The following is a 19,120-nucleotide window of genomic DNA, read 5'->3' as shown; positions in this document are numbered from 1 at the left end:
CCCTTCCCCAATAACAAAATTGCTGAAGAAGCTAAAGCTTCTTGGATGAGAAGCAAAACATCTTTAAAGAAAAAAACCAGAAAGTCCAGTTGCCTGTTGAAAAAGCATCTTTGGGACAACAAATTGTTCTGTTAAACTGTCCTTTTTATTGCACTCTTTTTATAGTAAAGGCCTATCAAAGACCGTAATAAAGATACTCGATTTGATTAATTCTGAAAGCTATTTATTTAAATCAGCTTGTCTTCTATAAATGAAACTGGGCCGAGAATACAACAATAGCGGTCAACGTCATAAGGTCTGCTGCACAGTATCTTTATACTAGAAATAAGCAACCTGATACCATGCTTATCCACTGTGCCCGAGGACACTGCCTTTGATGCCATCCACTTCCTGTCCCTCTAACTTGATTTCTAAAGATTGCTAGAGCATTTTGTTACACTTAAATGAGGAATTGGCATGAGTGAAGATGAAGCACTAGCTTTTAGCATCAAGTCTGTTTTCCATGTACCTGGCATTTTAGAAGACAGAATGTTAAGTTGACTACAGTATACTACTTTGCTTTGAAATGAGAGTTATACTTTTACACACAACCTCCCCGAATGGGAAACAATATCAGTAGTTTGCCTTTTAGTAAACAGGCCTCACACTCATGGCCTATGTACCACAGGTGTCCTTCCATGTCATTTCCTATGGCAAGGTGGTGAAAGGCATCTTGCTTCTGCGTGTGGTAAGAAAAAAAGCTGCTGGAGATGGGTTGCCAGTCTCATCCAGCCCTGGCCCTTCTTTGGGCTGTAGAGGTCATGGTGCCAGAGCCAGGCAGGGGACACACTGCATTCTTGGTCCTGCACTGGCGTGATTTCACAGGTGGGGCTGGGATACCCACCTGTGAAATCCCACAGATCCCAGCCCTACCTGTGGTCCTTACCACAACTGCTGTGCTGTGTGCCTTTAGAATGTCAAGATAGCTCCACCCCACAGCAAAGAATTTAGCTGGAGAATGGTGTCTGCTCTTGTTTCTCCTTTAGGGCAGTCACAGCCAGGGTCTGCCTTGGACCAGTGTAACAGGCTCTCCATTGCAGTGCAGCTTTGCTATCCGATATAAATGATTTGGAGACATGCTGTGATGTTCTTCATTTTTGACACGCTGGAGGCTTCTGGGGTTAGGGATTTCAGTGCTGTAGCCCTCAGGCTCGTCTTTATCAGATGCTTGTGAAAATTTGAGTTTGAGACTCATTTTAATACATGGACGGTTTGTGATTGACCATACAAGCATACTCACCATGGTTTCACAATTGTATATGCATACGTCCACCTCAAATGATTGCCTATCCCTGTGCTTTATATCTGTATTAAGGTGCACTGATTATCCACAAATTAACACTTAAATGCCTAAAATGTCAGTTTCACAAAAGAAATCTTGAATTGGGGGTGGGAGGGAGAGAAATTGAGATGGAATAAACATATAAAATAAATCAGGAGTGGAATTGTCGGATGGGAGCTGTGCTGTGTAGGCAGCTGTGCTAAGCTATGTAGTTTAAAACTGGGAGTTTGAATTTGACACCATCCTTTCAAAAAATAAACAAATAAAACATAAGCTTTTGTGAAATACAGCTCACCAGAATTTCCTTTCGATTTCAGGACTCAATTATAGAGTCAATTATAAAGAGTTCCTTCACAGGTACAAAACATGCCTTCAGGTGAAACCTGGCTCAAAAACAGTAGCTGTGGGAGGGACTTTGGAGTCCTAGTGGACAATCACTTAAATATAAGCCAGCAGTGTGTGGCAACAGTCAAAAAAGCTAACGCAATCCTTGGTTGCATAAACAGAGGCATAGAATTGAAATCGCATGAAGTATTAGTACGGCTTTACAGCAAGGCCACACCGAGAATACTATATCCAGTTTTGGTTACATTACAAAAAAGATATTGAGACTTTGGAAAAAGTGTGAAGAAATGCAACTAAGATGATTAAAGGCCAAGACTAAAACATACAAAGAATGGTTGCAGGATTTGGGATTGGCTAGTCTAGAGAAAAGAAGGAGTATGGGGGACAACAGCAATATTCCAGTATTTGAGAGGCTACCACAAAGAAGAATGGGTCAACTTATTTATCAATACTTGTAGGCATGATAAGAAAGAATGGATGGAAACTAATCAAGGAGAACAGCACCCTCAAACTAAGGAGAAACTTTCTAACAGTGAGGACAATTAACATACACCTACAACTTGCCATCAGAAGTTGTAGGTGTTTCATCACTGGAGGTTTCTGCCAGTAGGATCTCCTGCTTGAGCAGGGGGCTGCATTAAGAGATTCAGCCCCTGCTCTATTCTGATTGGTCCCTTCCATCTGTATTCTGACTGATTGATTTAACATCTTTCTGTATTTCCCTTACTGCTTGTGTTCTGGCCACAACTGGCTGCTGTTGGATCCAATATCATTCAAGAATTTCTGATTTATATGCCTCTGAGCTTGTGGTCAAATATTGATTGTTGAAAGTCAATCTTAATTTTTAAACAAGTAGTTTATGCCACATTTTTGTTCCTTAAGTATTACCTACTATTTAACTGATTTTACCCCAATTTACAAACTTTCTTGCCAAAAGTTGTTAAATGAATCGCTGCAGTTATTAAGTTAGTAATATGGTTGTTAAGTGAATCTGGCTTTCCAATTGACTTTGCTTCTCAGGTCACAAAAGGTAATCATATGACACTGCAACATCATAAATATAAGTCAGTTACCAAGCATTTGAATTTTGATCACGTGACCATAGGGATGCTGCAATGGTCATGTGAAAAATGGTCATATACAGTATCACTTTTTTCAGTGTCGCTGTAACTTCGAACGGTCACTAAATGGACTGTTGTAAGTTGAGGACAACCTGTATTGCTTTAGCTTTTCTTAAAGCTATATAAGGCTTGGTTTAAAAAAATCTGTAAAGCTATCATTATTCGTTTTAATGATTGCCATTTGACTTTTAAAAATTACATGATTGCTACTAATTATAAATACTTTAGTTTAACATCAAAAGAAGTTATTCTTTCTGTTATGGAGGAAAGAGATATGTATATGCTACATGAAGTTACTGATTTGGACTAAATATAGTCTTAGAATGTTACATTTCATATCTAAGTTAAGCTTTAAAATGTTTAAAATGACAGATTTTATTTAGTGTATAAAAATACAATTTGGTTCTCTAACCACTTAATGAAATTGGAGAAACGCAACAGCAATATTACAAAGTTTTGTACTGTATAAGCTGAGGTAAAAATTAAGATACAGAAGTTTCCTTATACAATGAAAACCAGCAATGAAATCTTTAGTATTAACCAAATGTAAAGGTAAGTTGAATTAGAAAATAGTTATGTTAAACAAATGCTGTTAAAGTATGGAGAATGTGATATTTTATTCTGCGCACATTTTAAGTCTCAACAAATTCAATATTATCCCAAGTAAAACGCAGATAAACTCTATATATCTACTCTGAAATAAGTCCTCTGAGTTCAATGTATTTACCGCCAGTTGAATTTGTAAATGTGTCCAGCAAACATAATTTTACCCCACAGTAGTTCTGTTGAAATCTAATCACTTTTCTATTACTCATAATTGTGCCAAATTCTGTGCATCAGCATATAAAATATGACTGGGATTAATATCTAGTAAGTGTTAATTAAGAGCCAGTTTGATATAAGTAGTTTAGGCATCAGGCTAGAAACTGGCAGAGTGTCAGTTCAGGTTCTACCTTAGGCATAAGGCCAGCTGAGTGACCATGGGCCATTCACTTTCTTTCGGCCCTAGGAAGGAAGCAATGGCAAATGAATTCCAAAATCTTGCCATGAAAGCTGCAAAGATTAGTGTAGCCAATGTCTGAGAATTAGACACAATGGAACTGAGGACAAAATAGTTAATGAGGTTAGAAACATGCTGTATTTGTGTTTCTATCTTAGTACCTGATGTTATTGTATACTTTTTTAAAGTTAGCTGATAGCTAATGTTTTAATTTGTGTCAATGTTATCCCACATTAGGATTACAGAAATGCCAGGTTATTTAAGCTAAACAAGTTTTAGTAAATATTGAAGGAACTCAAGATATAAAGATAAAATATTACACTTATTATTATGTAGTTAGCATTATTATTTTATTATACAAAAGATATAATAAATAGATTTTAAATTCATACATTTACTTATTTGAAGATTTTTGTTTATAATATTTTATGCTTTACAAGTTTAATGTTAACCCCTAACATTACAAATATAAAATTACTGAATTTTGTTTGGCCTATTTTACATTCTGTGTTGGTCAAAAAATGAAAGAAATAAACTTGGCTGAGTATTAATGGTTACCCTTACTGTGAGTGACCTGAATCCTGGATACTTTCATATCAAATTAAGGCCAAACACTGATTGTTTCGCTAGTCCAAATTCTTTCTTAGGAATATTAAAGAGAAAATAAATCCACTGAGTAAATGGATTTTCTTTGTGTAATATACTAAGTATCACCAAGATACTGGGTGATACTTCGTATACACGAGGAAGTAACTTTCTTCTTACTGACTTTAATGGGACTAAAATGGCTTAAAATCAAGATAAGATTTGTTTCTCCTGCTGATTTACTGAAAACTCACCTTTTATTCAAATTATAGAATTTTAGGTAAAATTTTAATTTGTCAAAGAATCTCTAATGTTAAAAGTAGGAATTTGCAATGATTTTAATCAGAATTGCCTTGAACCACAAGATAGGCCGCAAATAAATTTGAATAAATAACTCATTTAAAATAATATTTTATGAAATAAAAGCTGTATAACTGTCAAAATAAGTTCTAATGTTAAGTGAAGCACTACTGTTACAATTAGTTTGGTAAACCCCAAATGAAAAAAGTAATTAACAATGTTCCTTTTCTATGGAAAATATTACAAATAATTTAACTAGAGTTGGAAAGACACACCATTTTCAATTTGAAAGTTTGAAGGGCCAATTAAAGTAGTTCTAACTTTGAAATTAATATTGTCATAGTAAGTTAGGTAGCTTGGAAATTCATTTGTAAACCTTATTTTTAAAATGTAGAAGAATATAGATTTCCAAAAAAGGTTAAAGCAACACAATTCAAGATAAAGGGCTTTTGCTGACACACATTTTATGCCTTGATAACTTTGAACTTAAAAGACTATTAATATGATTCCTGGAAGGCTGTTAGAATTTAAAATTGTAACTTGCGGTAAAATGTTGTGGTCAAAAAGAGCAATATTAGAAATAATATAATGAAAAGTAGCATTTCAACATTTAAATGGGGGGGGGGGGTTTGCAAATATTTCTTTTAATACCTTTAGGTCATTACAGATTTAATCTTTCTTTTTAATTAATTGGTTTAGGAACAAAATGTGTATTTTTAGATATATGTCCAAACTTGAAATAAATTCTAAAAATACACCAAAATGATATGGCTTGGTTAAAATTCAATACAGATGGGAACACAAAGACAGTAAAAGCATCAATTAAAAATGTTCTGAAACTTTGTGCTTGAACTCAACACTTTATTCCCTTCATTTTCAGAGAGTTATAAACATGGCCTGACCTCCACTTCATTCTTTGGAACAAGTCAAATCTCAATTGCACATACTGATGATAAGTAATTGTCTGGCCTATACAGTAGTCAAGTACTTTGACGCTACTGGGCTGTACTGTACTTGATGAATCTACAGGAATTTCAATTCCCTTTCATTTTTAAAGTTAAGCAAACTATTGAAGAAATATAAAGTCTAGTAATTGTTATCATGGCATTGTATTTCAAGAAAATCTTGCTCTAATTACAATATATGATTGATTAATCATTGTGGTATTTTTTAATAGGAACAACTACAATTGTATTTATTTATATTATTATAAGATTTATTGCAAAACTTTCATGCATATAGAATAGAATAGAATAGAATAGAATTTTATTGGCCAAGTGTGATTGGACACACAAGGAATTTGTCTTGGTGCATATGCTCTCAGTGTACATGAATCCATTGAGTCCATTGCTAGAGCAATAAGCATAAACAAATTACTTGGCAACTGTATTGTAGGCTGCCATTCTGATATTATTCTCCAAGGTCAATCATATAGAGTATTCTACATATATGCAGTTATCTTGCTTTAATAAGCCTGATCTCATTTTGGAAGTTCAAATGAGACTGCATGAATGAAGAAGCAGTTTGACTTTTATATATATATTTCCTATCTTTGGAAAGAAGAACTACTATAAACCAGACTGTTTCTTCCAAATGTACACTTTAATACAAAAATTGTCTGAAGGCAAATATTTTATCCATTATTTCTGTAAAGTTGTTTGTGCTCTGTCTTAAATTTGTTACATGAAAAAAATCTAAATATTTAGGAGGAAATTTTGAAGTAAATTTCTCCTCTTTTTTTGTAAAATATAATAACCACATTTCTTAGTCTTACTTTAATTACCACCTCAATTTCCATAGCTATTCCCTGCCTAGATCAAACATCAAATCTCATGAATTGCTGGAGTAAATAAAAAGAGCTGCTAATTCAGTACATTTTCTTCTAACAAAGGCTTTGTAATTACTTATACTGTGATGAGATTAAATGAACTTGTTATTCCTTTCCTACTATTTTCAACAGAACTAAAATTTGTATTGCTTTACTAAAGTAATTTCAGCATTATTACCCAGTTGTATACTTTAGAGGAAGTGAAAGGTGTAATCTATATATTTAGATCAAATTACATTATTTATGAAGATATGTTTGAATTTCCCAAATAACTCAGTCTCTAAATATGAATTAGATGGAAAAGAAAATGCAAAGAGAGGGATGTCCATTATAAGCATTAATTAGCACAATTTATCTTACCTGAACTTTTTTCCATCACTTCCTTCTGACACATGTCTTGGACATTCACAGTACAATTCACAATGAACTCTGGCGCCGAGCAATCATTATTTAGCTGAAATTCCTCACACTGATAACACTGTATTTGCAAAGCAAATCCTAAAATAGAAAGTTTCATAGACAGATAGCATAAGTTTTTACAAATTCTAATGCTACCTTTCAATCAACTTGAGTTATGGATAAATGCTTAAAGATTGTATGATTTACCAAGTTTTCCCCCCTCCCTTTTAAAAAAATGCTTTTTAAAAAAATGGTGTCAATGCACTCACTCCCATATATTAACTGATTCTTAAATTTGGGTCTGGCCCCCTTCCTTTCACCCTAAGGCCTTGGTCTTTTGCAAATGCTGACCACACAGAGAATGTGATTTCTTCACTAGTTATTCTGCTTCTAAGTTTTTATAACCACCGGGCTCTGCATCAGCCTAAATTGCATCCAGCAGGGGGCAGAATGAACAATAAGGACATGTAACAAAATTGATTTGTTTTGCTCACCAATTCTCCTCTTAATTTTTTTTTTAAAAAGCACTATGCTTTTAAAAAGCAAACGCACGGCACTGGGGGCAGAGTGGATCTGGGCGCACTGTTCTTAAATTTTTGCGCTCCAGAGCTTTTTCATGCGAAAGGGTTTACTTAACTGCTAATTAATTGCAAATGATTTAATTACTATTTTGCCATGCACAATTACAGCTGCAAAGCATCTTCAGTTCACCTCTTTTATCATGTAAACGAGGTCCTTCTGGAAGTTAAGGGGAGGGCAAGGAGACAGATTCGGGTATTTTACTATTCTTCCGGAGCTCTGCCCCAGCAATGAATCGAGTACCTGTGGTCACTGGGGGCGGGGGGGGGGGCACCGGCGTTGTTGAACAGAAAGGTGGGAAACAAACGGAAGAGGGTCGCCCTCTACTGATCCCGTTTTCAAGAGGCGCTCAAGGCTACATTAGGGTAGCTCCTGAAGAGGAAAGGAAAGATCGCCTCGGGCTAAAAGGGCAACTCGCTATAAATCAAGTTGTCCGATTCACCCGTAGCGGTCCGTTCTTACAGAACAGCCTAACGGGAGAAGATCAGTACTCAACCTTGAATTGAAGTGGGGAGCCGCTTCGGATCCTCATTCCCCAAATGAGTTTGCCCCACTCAATTTGTGTGTGGGGGGGAGGAGGCCAGAAAGAGAGAGTCCAAGCCCCCCCCCCCGCTATTAAGCTAAAATATTCCAAGCACTATGAATCACACTCTTCCTTCGGCTACTTGGGAAAGGGATTGGGGAGTTCTCCCTCCCATTCCGTTGGAGGAGAGGTGGCCAGACAGGCGGGCTCTCAACCGCTGCCGGGTGAAGATAACTCGCTAAAAAACCCGCTCGCCTCTTCTTCCCACCTCCCAAGTGGGAATCGCCGAGAAAGGGGGCTAGGAAGGTGGCGGCGCTTGGCTGCTGCGCGTTTGCAAGCTGCCTTGAAGTTGAGCCGTCCGTCTAGCGCCGCTGATCCACAGACGAGCAAAAAGCGTGGGGCTGTTTTCCGGAAAGAAGGGGAGGGGGACAACGGCCATCTGGACACCTCGAGCGTGTCCCTCACGCCTTCTCAGCCGGGGCTGTAATTAAGCACCGTTTTCCGCTTGAGGGAAAAAAACCCAAAACCCACCAAAAAGCCGCCTTGGCTATTGCGCTTGTTGCAACAGCTGTTAGGATGCGAGGCGCGCGCGTCCACTCGGCTGCCGCCCATGGCTCAAACCACAGGAGGCGAGTCAGGCTGCAGCCAAGCGGCTGAGGAAGAGCCGCGGTCGTCGTCGGCGCCTCGAGGTAGTTCGGAGAGGAACGCGCGAACTTTGCCAGATATCCCTGCCTCGGCGGGCGCCCTTTTCGAGGAAGGCGAAGCGCCAGAGGCGGGAAAAGGTGGCGAGAGGGAGCAACCCGTCCCCTCGCGCGCTTACCTGGCGCCAGCAACAATCCCCAGAAAGTTGTCACGGCGAGGAGCCACATCCTCTTGGAGCCGTCGGAGGTGGCGGTGGCGTCGGCGGGCGAGCTCCGGGCGAGGAAAACGCGCGGTCTCAGCAACAGCCCCAGCCGGGCGAAGGTCGGAGAGCTGCGCGCCTCGGCTCGGACGGAGTGGCGCTGCTGCAGCCGCCGCTGCGGAGAGGAGCTCCGAGGGCAGCAAGCGACGCCCGAGCCCGCATCGCCAACCTGACCGGGCTCTTTCTTTTTCCCGCTTGAGCTCCCTCCAGCGTCGCCGGAGTTAAGAGACTGAAAGTACCACGGAAGACGCCGCGCCAAGAAAAAGGGGAGCGCGAGAGGGAGAGGCGCCCCCCCTCGCGTAGCCCCCCTCCCTTTTCGTCGGGCCACGTGACCCCTCCCACCCACCTTTTCTGTCAGCCCTTATTTTCTGAGGCGGGGAGAGGAAAGAAACTTTGGGGAAAGAGGTGGGAGCCGTCACGCTCCGGCACAGACGACGCTGCCCCTCGAGACGTCTGGTCGGAGCAGCCGTGGAGGAAGAATCCCGGAGCGACCTTCCTGTGGATTTTTCCCGCCACTGAATTTCCACCTTGCCCGCGAAGCTTCGGGTTATGCATATGAGGAAAAGAGAGACTAATTTTATAGGCAGCCACGCGGGAAGAGCAGCAGTGAAGTCTCTCTCGCCTTCTGGTGATATATCGTGGATGTGCCTTATTGACAGTATGAAAGTGGTGCTTTTTTCCCCCAGTTTAGACACTCTGCCTGGGATCACTCAGAAGTCTCCCATCCAAACACGAGATGGGTCCAACGCTTCTTTAGTTCCTCGGGGACAGCAAAATCACCCAGCTGACATTTGTTCCGCTTATTATTTTAGGGCAGTGATACTAATTTTAAAATGCCTGGTTACTCCTTTATCGTCTCTCAAGCCCCGCACACTCACAGACGCGTTGGCTCGCTTTCCTTCACGGTCCTTCGCCTTCCTCCAGCCGACCTTTTCCCTTCCTGGATGCGCATGCGCCTCCTGACCGCCTTTGGCTTAAAAAAATTGCAACAGGCGAGATCGCTCCAGGGCTGCTAATTAACATTGCGCTCCATCGGCTGCTTCCAAGTGCTTTTGGCCATTAGGACGGGCGACGACTAGCTTTTTTCGCCCGGTTTCCCCGTTTTAAAGGGCAATAAGGATGTGTTCGCGTGTGCGGACTCGCGCATGAATGCAGTTACTTGAGCTCGGCAGCAATAGCGCCCGGGGTGCACAACCTGTGCAAATGCGCCTCGTTTGGGTCTCTTGTACAGTTAAAGGAGCCAATCGCTCCACCGACTTTCCGAAAAAATCTTGGTTTCGCCTGCCCATTTCCCCCCGCTTACTTTCTAATACGGAGCGGAAAGGCCCGGGAAATCAGTGCCGGCCTTCCTTTTTAAAAAACGCTCAGTCACTCAGCAAGGAGGGAGCTGCGCTTCTGAGTATGGAGCTGCCAAATGCGCGCCCCTTGCGGGCAGGGGACTGGGACGGGGTGCGCGCACTGAAGGCATTGAAGGCGATTACAGAGAAGCGAAAGGGGCGCCGGTTGCGCCTCCGTGGCCACGCAACTAAAGGGCGCAATCTTTTTTGGGGAAGGAAATGTGTGTAAGACCGAGAGAAAATCGCGGGATGGGGTTTATGTATAGGGAAGGTGTAGCAAGGTCCTTTTTAAAAAACTGAATTTATTAGCAATCCACGTTACAGTGGCTATGAGTAAGTTACACGCGGAATACGTCGGCTCCGGTGCTTTCGGACCCTCTGAGCAGTAGACTTCAAATCGAGAGTTTCGCGAACATCTAGGCCGGACAAGTGGGAGCACTTAAACACATTTCAGGACTGGCTCGGCGGAAAAAAACGAAACGAAAGGGGCGAGCGAAACCCCGTATAAGGTACTCAAATGCGCGAATAAAGAAGAGCCCATTGGAAGTCTCCAGCTGTCCATTCGCGCCTTTCTTTTCAGCCAGGCGAGGTTCCTTCGGGTATGAATAGGAAGGCATGAAAGAGAAACGTCGTCTTGCGAGGTCGCGCTGTCTCTGAAGGGGTCTTCGCTTTTCCCATTCAACCGCCTTTTTGGGGAATGGGAAGTTTCTGCGGCCAGTTGAGCCTCTTCCGGGCTGTAAAATGAGCGAGCGAAGCAATAATTTAGCAGCCAAACAGCCTTTCACCCGGACTTCCCTAACCTAGCGCACTCCTGATGAGCGGGACTGACTATTCAGGCTCTTGTCGCTCGCCTCCGTTGTTATTTCACTGGCCACAAGGCGTCCGTTTGGAGAAGAGGCGGTTTTCAACTGGTGCCCGTAACTCGGAGCCCCGGTCTGGCCTTGGAGCGGAAAAGGCGAGCAAGAAAAAACGAATCCCCATGATTTTTCTCCTTTGTCTTTAAATGAAGTCAATAAAAAAAATTCTGCTCAGTATTTGTCAGGTCATCATGGCAAGCTATCAAGGGATGCTCATCACTGGAGCTCCATACTTTCCATATAGCATTATTTGTCAGTGAGCTAACCTACAGGATGAGCTAAGTCATGGTTATATGTATTTCATATCTTTATGTGACTTGTGAACCATTCATCTGAGATGAAACCAATGATGAACAGGATGTGGCATTACAATGTGTTTCCATGGGTCTGAGGTCACTTGCTGCATCAGAGACCTTTAATTCAGCTCTTGATCTATCCAATGGCTACAGAGTCATAGTTGCCAATGTTGCCCTGAGCTGGCTAATTAAATGTACTGTGAAGGGCACATTTTGAAACACACAGCCAAATAAGCAGCGGTGTATATTTCGTGCTTCCTAGGACACAGGCACCTATACTTCCACCAGGAATATAACAATGATTGCTCAAGGCTGAACTGATTATATAAATCAGTAAAGGAAAGGAAGTGTAATAATGCTTACACATTGTGGCTTGATGTTAGTAAGGAGAAAATGATTGTTTTGTGAAACAAGGGATTGGCAAGATTGTTTAAAACACAGGCTAGCATCATAGGAAACTTTTGGTGCTGATGTAAACTGCAAAATGGGGAAAGTGTTAAAGGTTTCATCATGCAGTATGGTAGTCTCACATAATGTTAACACACGTCTCCCCTTTTTCCCCCTCCATTTAGAGCCCATTTTTTGCATTGAAGGCTTTAAGGTGAGGTTTTATTGTGAAGTCACACAATAGATGCTTTCAGAGTAAATTTAGTACTGCCATGAAAGGCAACCTAAGGAGAGTGCCACCTTTCTCTCTTTAGTCAATGTTTTGGCAAAACACAGAAGGAAATGGTAGAATAATTTGGAAAATCTATAAAAGGAAGGTAACACAAGGGGACAGTCCCATAACACGTATGATAAAGGACCTGCATGGAAGCCAAATTTTATAATGGTTCTAAGTCATTTTCCTGATTGCTTATTTGTAGCCTATGCCTATCATTAAGTGTTGTATCATTGTTAAATCTGTACCCTGTGCCTATCATTAAGTGTTGTACCTTGATGAACGTATCTTTTCTTTTATGTACACTGAGAGCATATGCACCAAGACAAATTCCTTGTGTGTCCAATCACACTTCGCCAATAAAAATTCCTGTTCTGTTCTCTTCTCTTCTAAACTCCTTGTGTTTTCCTGGGAGTATGCAGAGGGAAGGAGAGAGAGATAATGACCAAACATACCAGAGTTGGGAGTTGTTCGCTAAAAGCATCCATGAAACGTGTTTAGTAGGGTAAAAAACAGATTTCTGTGGGGAGTTTCCGGAGAAGGCTTTTACTGTGCTTCAGCCCTTGTTGGGCACCTAGACACTTTGTTAAAAACCTTTTTTTTTCTCATTGGTTCTTTATTGTCTTTTTTTTAATGACATAACAAAATCCTTAAGGAAGAAAAAATGAAATTGGTGCAGTTTTGTTTGATGATGATAGGTGCTTGACTTGGCTGACAGCACCCTACAGTCCATTTTGCCCAAGAGTGTTATGTTTTTAAAATATACATTGCAACTAGTATTCCAAAGGCTTTGCCTACCTTGTCTTTGAGAGATTTTTGTTTTCAACACTGACCATTTTTTCCCAAGAGGATGCAGATGCTAAAGAGCTTTGAATTTAGCATCAAATGTTCCCATGTAGCAAATTCACCAAACTATCTGCACATTCCTTTGTTCTGGAGCATTTACATTTGTGTGGTTGGAGAATGGAAATGGCTGGAGAATTATCGCCATTACTTTTCATCTGGCTGTTTTTCCCTCCTATGGAAACATTGCTACATTTTTCTAGATTGCTTTCTTACATGTTACCCAAATAAAAAAATATTTTTAGTCTACTTCTAGGTTGTTCTTTTTAATGTGTAATTAAATTTGATCCATTCCTTTGGATTAAACTTTGTTGAAATGACTGTTTTGCCATATATATTAGAATATCCAGATGTGCTTTGACTTTTATTCAGAAATAAATTCCAAAATAAATTTTATAAAAGTCTGAGAGAATGAAGTCCACCCTGACAGCACTGTATATTTGAAAACAACATAAAATGTAACATTGCACAAAAGTATTAATAACATAACACTGATAGTACATCATACTTTGAGGAAAAATGAATAGGAATTTGCTATAAACATAGTAAAATGACTAGGTATCACAAACATAGCTAGCTTACAGATTGCTGTACAAAAGTTGTTATAAATACTCCACATCTAGAAAAAATAACACTCCACCTTTGAAATAGACATTTCCCTCACATATAAACAGTCTTTGTAGGAAAAAAACTTCACAAATTTCTTTGCTAGCACCATTTTTTCCTTATTACAAAAATTAAACATGTAAATTACAAATCTAAATGGCCTTTTCTCCATGATTCTGAAATAACATTAAGATAAAATATGAAGACATGTTAAATCAGCATAAGATATAACAATGACAGAAGAATACAGATGGAGTATCTTTTGGAAATGTTTGAACTCAGAGTAAAACCTTAGTTTGAAACAGCATTGTTATGTTGTATAATGTAATCCAAGTGGTTTTAATGTAATTTGGCAAGTTCAATTTTGGCAAATAAAGCAATTCAGCTGCATACGATTTTAAGACTAGAATGCTTATAAAACTTTATTTTATAAAAATGATCACTAATTTTGTTAATATTAAGACCAGTATTTAAAGTTAGTAATGTGCCATTTCAGAAGCATGGCACAAATTAGTGTTTATTGCTATTATGTTTTTCTACAAATATATTTTTCTTTGTCAAAGAATATTTTTACAACTTCTGTACAATAATTCATGAAAGTGCAAATTAAGACTTTAAAAGTTATGTTACAGATATTGTGTTTTCTTTCTTTTCACAAGGATGCAGTCTCCTCTCTTCATTGTATGATCACACCAGGATAGATGCTATGATGAGCGTTGTCAACTCTCAATATATTTACTGATCTTATTTAGTTCTTCTGTTAAGTGCTTCATCGCTGTAGAATATCTTTAAACATTGTATAAGCTTGTACTGGATGAGAAGCTATCATACAAAGAAACTCTCAAAGGTTCTGTGTGTTCTCTATCTCAAGAACTATTTAGAGACATTTCTTCATTATTTTCATTTTCTTCTTGTCCTTCAATGTTGTTTGCACTGTTCTCCCCACCCACCCAACAAAATGTATCAGTTGCTATTAAATTTAATGAGAGTTCAAAGCAAACTTTAGACATCGTTTTTTTTTTTAGAATCTTTTTTCATTTCCTCAGGTTGCTTCAATTTCTGTAACAATTTAAGAATAAGAGAATAAGAATTAGAAACACAATCTTTACAAAAATAAATAAAATTGTTAACCATACTATAAATGGTCAATTACTGGCTGTCTAACATTCATAGTAAGAAAAGAAATCAGAATCTAGAAATAGATTTGGGCTTAATCCTCTATTATAATTAAATGCAATAATAAAGTCAATTTTGGGATAAATCATAGCTTTAATGATTCAGCTCAGACAACCAGGACTCAATTTGCAAAACACCATTTACATTTTAAGTAGCTGATTCTGGAATCTGTGTGTGTAAAGTATGTTTGAAGTTTTCAGAGTAATTTATATTTCCATTCTTTAGCAATTATTTTTTAAGGACATCTTTGCCAAGAAAGCTAAATATTTATCTTTCGTGAACTTCATTACATATGAATTTACAGATAGAAATTTTGGTTAAGACCGATAGGTTAAGCCTTTCTAATATCACTGGAACATTTGCATATAAGACAAAAATATCAATTCAATGTTCTTAGGCATACCTAGATTCTTTCACTTTGAGTAGAATAAGAGTTTAATTAAAAATCCTTGCAAAATATTGAAATGTTGCTATTATCTCTTTTACATTACTGGTTTGAAAAACTGACATTCCAAACCAGTCCATATATATTCACAAATACACTATGGCAAGGGAATTAGGTACTGTATTTTATATAAATTAAACACGAGCTCTATTGGACTGAGTCAGAAATACTGGTCCTATCAAATGTTTATATACAGATTGAAATATGTATCAGCTATTTCAGTGGAATGAAAGTGATCTCTATTATCCAATTAATAAATGTATTCTCTCTTTTAATAGGCTTTTGAATTGGGAACGTCTATACAGGAAGTCCCCAAGTTATCAACCTCTGGCTTACAAACAACTCCAAATTATGAACAGGCTACGTGCAGATGGCTGACTGGCAATGAGATCTGACCAAAATGGCGAACAGTGTTTTCCCCCAAGGAACTGAAGAATCACTGAAGTTACATCATGAAATAGTGCGTTCATTTTTAGTATATTGTGCAACCTGTTTCAGTGGTTTCTGAAAGCGCTGCGTGGGTTCAGTGGTTCCTTGGTTTGTGGAAGGAGAACAGTATCTTCCATTTTCAGTCACCATTAAGCTCCCATTTTTCTCTGGTACATAGCAAGACAAACATTTGACAAAATAACCGGTTCTACTTTACATATAAATTCACCTTGAGGACAAAATTAGGAACATAATTAATTCTTAACCCCAGGATTTAACTGTATCTCGAATTGTGGGAAAGAGAAAATTCTACTCTCTTTCTCTCCCTCTCACACACCACATACAAATATACACATCCCAGATGCTAATAAAACATGGTAGAAAAATAACATCACCTTTTTCATATAAAACAAATTGATCTTTTTAAACTAAAATTATTCTCTAGTAAAAATAAGAACGGAAATTAAACTGAACTGATCCAATACCCTCAGACCAGAATCAATCAGATATTAGCCACATCTGCTCTGAGAAGAGTTGCAAAAGGTACATAAAATAAGCACTAGGCAATGAATCTGCACATTATATTAAAAACACAGCAGGACTGTACAATGCCAATTTTACCTCTTTGCTAGAAGACTTTTTATCAGTTATTTTACAAAAAGCTTTAGTAATAATGCAAACCCCCCTTCCAATTTTCCCGTATAGTTTGCTCTTTTTAATCTTATGTTATCATATATGATAAACCTTAATATATTAGGGAATTTAGAGATATACACACTTTTGCTATATCCATTGTTAAATGGGGTGTGCTATTCATATAATAAAGGCAACTACATTCATTTGTCATTTTCAGTATTAGTGCCAGGAAGAAATGAACAGATCAATAAGCTACTGGCAGTCCAAGAACGAACACTGTTACTTTATATTTTGTTAGCAAATGAAATGGCTGATTTAGGATTACCTGAGAATATAGACAATATTATACAGAGTATATAAAAGAAGAAAATATATTGCAATAGAGCAGCAAGCTTAAGACCAGGTATTCAGTAATAAAAGATTCAGTCTTTAGCTTGACTCTATAAACAAAGACATAACATATTTCTTATGCCTTACATTATGGGTGACATTTTCAGATAATAAATGAAGTACCGTCAATGTAAAATCTGTAATGCAGTTCCCATAACTGAACCCTAATTCTTGATCCAGCTAGTACTAACCACTTATATTTTAAAAACTGTATCTATTTTTTACTAATTATTATTGTGTTTTATATCCAAATTATACTTTCTTAAAGCTGAACTAGTATATTGGAGGAGTGTTTGTTTTTTGCATTACACAATTATTCAGTTATGTGTTCTTGCTATCAGGCTATTATGTGAGGGTGAGGTCAACCATCAGAAATTCAAGTTCATTTATTGACTGAAACTTCCCATGAAATATACCCCACTAAAAAGTTTATTCAATGTGGGTCTCAGCTAAAGTAATAGTCAATCTCTATTAAAGTACACATACAGCATATGAGAGAGCAAGGGATTTTGTTAAACTATGGTTATTAATAGAGGTGTATGCAGTGGAACATCCCTACTCACGCAAAGGAAAGCATTTCTCCTTAAGGAGCAATACAAAGAACAGCACATTGAATTATGTATGATCTATCTAAATTCAAGTATCCTAGTTTGATTATATTACAATCTAGTTAAGGGCTGTCAAACTCATGTTGTCACAGCAGTGTCACATGATGTATCGGGACTCCCCCCCTTTGCTAAACCGGGCGTCGGTGTGGCCAGCATATGATGCCTGATCTAGTTCAATTAAAAAATTTACACATATATGCAAACAGTAAAGATTATAGACACAACTACATATATTTCCATTTGGAAAATGTCTTAATGTGCTGTAGCACTAACTGATCCAGGAACTGCAATTACTGATCTTTACTGATAACCTTGAAACTTTTTTTTTAACAGAAGATGCTTTAAATGGAAAATGCTTCTATGCAATTAGGTCATTATCAGTCCACAGTATATCCCATTTTATTTTAAAGATTTTCTGATATTAGGAGGAACTTTTACAGATTGGCTTGGTGAAAGAATCTATAGGAAAAATAAACTGTAAAAATTCAGTGCCATCTGAACTCACATCATTTTTTTTAAAAAAAAGAATTTATTTATTTATTTATTATTTATTAATTAATTAAACTTTTATACCGCCCTTCTCCCGAAGGACTCAGGGCGGTTCACAGCCAAGTAAAACAATAAAAAGGTACACAATAAAAATAATAATTAAAATTAAATATAAGGCCAAATTAAAATCCGTTTAAAACAATAAAACCCATTAAATAAAATTAGAATCCAAATATTAAAAACTGCTAAAAATAGAATAATTAAAAGCTGACTTTATAAATCTGATCCATACAGTTAGCTGAGCTACTGGCAGTTCAATCTTGTAAACTGATTTCATCAATCATTTTGAAATTGAATAGATCAGAATGGCAGGTACATGATCACCCCTACCTTGCACTACTCCACACCGTGTCCCTCAAATCTCTTAGCATAACTTCAGCCCTTATTGTGCTGCACTGAAGGTGTAAAGCTTTTGCTACATTAGGACCAAGGATGGTTTTGATGCTGCTCCAGAGACCTAATGTTTGTACAGCCAAATTTATGATTTGGATCTTGATTCTTATTCTATGGTCTTTTCTGCAGAATAGTTAGTTGTTGAAGGAAACAATAATTTTTCACTCATTCCCAATTACATAGCTGTGTTTTAAACATATCTTGCATTAGCCTAGAAAGGATGTTAATAAATAGTTTACAACAGTTAATTGTTCATAATACGAATGTTTAGGAGGGCCCAGGACTACCTGCTTCAAAAGTAATTTCTCTATTGTCAAGCGAGAAAGGTGTGTCATTATAATTTATTTATATGTTTATATGTTTTATATATTTTGTTTATATGTTGCCTTTTATGTAAGAGTTCAAAATGGCATATAAAGTGATTCTCCCCTTTCCACTCCCCAAAATAAAAGACTTTGAGGTAAGTTGGGCTGAGAGCATGTTTGCCCCAAAGTTGCATTGTCTTGTTATTGATACATGTTCAACGGTGTAAAAATTACTGGGTTCAGCATTTATGACCTGATTTAAGATTATACATGTAGGAAATATTTTTCAAAATGATGAGGCCTGTAGGGTGAAATCAGTGCTCGCTGTTGATAGAGTTTAAGAGTAGAAAGGTAAGAGGTCCATGTCTACTTTCAGAAAAGAACTAAATGTCTGATTCTAGGTTAGTAAATATATTGATGTCTCAAACAAAATGATTGTAAGTTCCTTCTGAATTATTTCAATGTAATATGACATTAACCAATAAAATATATTGAAATTAAGAGAAAAGTGTATTTCCTAAAAAAATTCACAGTATTAAATCAAGTAACAAATCATTCTGAATTATCTAGAATTAAAATTGTCAGTAGTGAAAAAAGGACAAAGATTTAATATTTAACTTGAAATAAAAAGTTATTTAATACATTGTAGTTTTTGTGCAGTTTTTGTGCATACTAAGTTTTGGATGG

The 19,120-nt window shown here is 37.8% G+C and overlaps 2 protein-coding genes across 10 annotated transcripts in view; both read right to left on the bottom strand.

The window, feature by feature from the left end:
* The window catches only part of LYPD1 (LY6/PLAUR domain containing 1), a 29,506-nt gene extending 20,356 nt beyond the window's left edge, over positions 1–9,150 (bottom strand). Inside the window, exons 1-2 of the mRNA XM_058194291.1 lie at positions 8,822–9,150; positions 6,861–6,998 (exon numbers count right to left, since the gene is read on the bottom strand). Of these exons, the coding sequence (XP_058050274.1) occupies positions 6,861–6,998; positions 8,822–8,870 (187 nt within the window). The 5' untranslated portion in view covers positions 8,871–9,150. The remainder of the gene's footprint in view (positions 1–6,860; positions 6,999–8,821) is intronic.
* Positions 9,151–13,223: 4,073 nt separating this feature from the next.
* NCKAP5 (NCK associated protein 5) overlaps positions 13,224–19,120 on the bottom strand; it is a 638,109-nt gene continuing 632,212 nt past the window's right edge. For 6 of the 9 annotated variants that reach the window (XM_058194176.1, XM_058194167.1, XM_058194193.1 and 3 more), the window contains one exon: positions 13,224–14,561. Coding sequence is in view for 7 of the 9 variants with exons in the window: in XM_058194167.1 (XP_058050150.1) it covers positions 14,545–14,561 (17 nt within the window). In the remaining 2 variants the exon portion in view is untranslated. The remainder of the gene's footprint in view (positions 14,562–19,120) is intronic. The other 3 variants (XM_058194222.1, XM_058194226.1, XM_058194185.1) reach the window with 2 other exon arrangements.

Source organism: Ahaetulla prasina, chromosome 1 (genome assembly GCF_028640845.1).
Source record: "Ahaetulla prasina isolate Xishuangbanna chromosome 1, ASM2864084v1, whole genome shotgun sequence".
In the NCBI taxonomy this organism is placed as follows: domain Eukaryota; kingdom Metazoa; phylum Chordata; class Lepidosauria; order Squamata; family Colubridae; genus Ahaetulla; species Ahaetulla prasina.
Note: the sequence above shows the minus strand (reverse complement) of the source record. Positions and strands in the feature narration are given on the sequence as shown.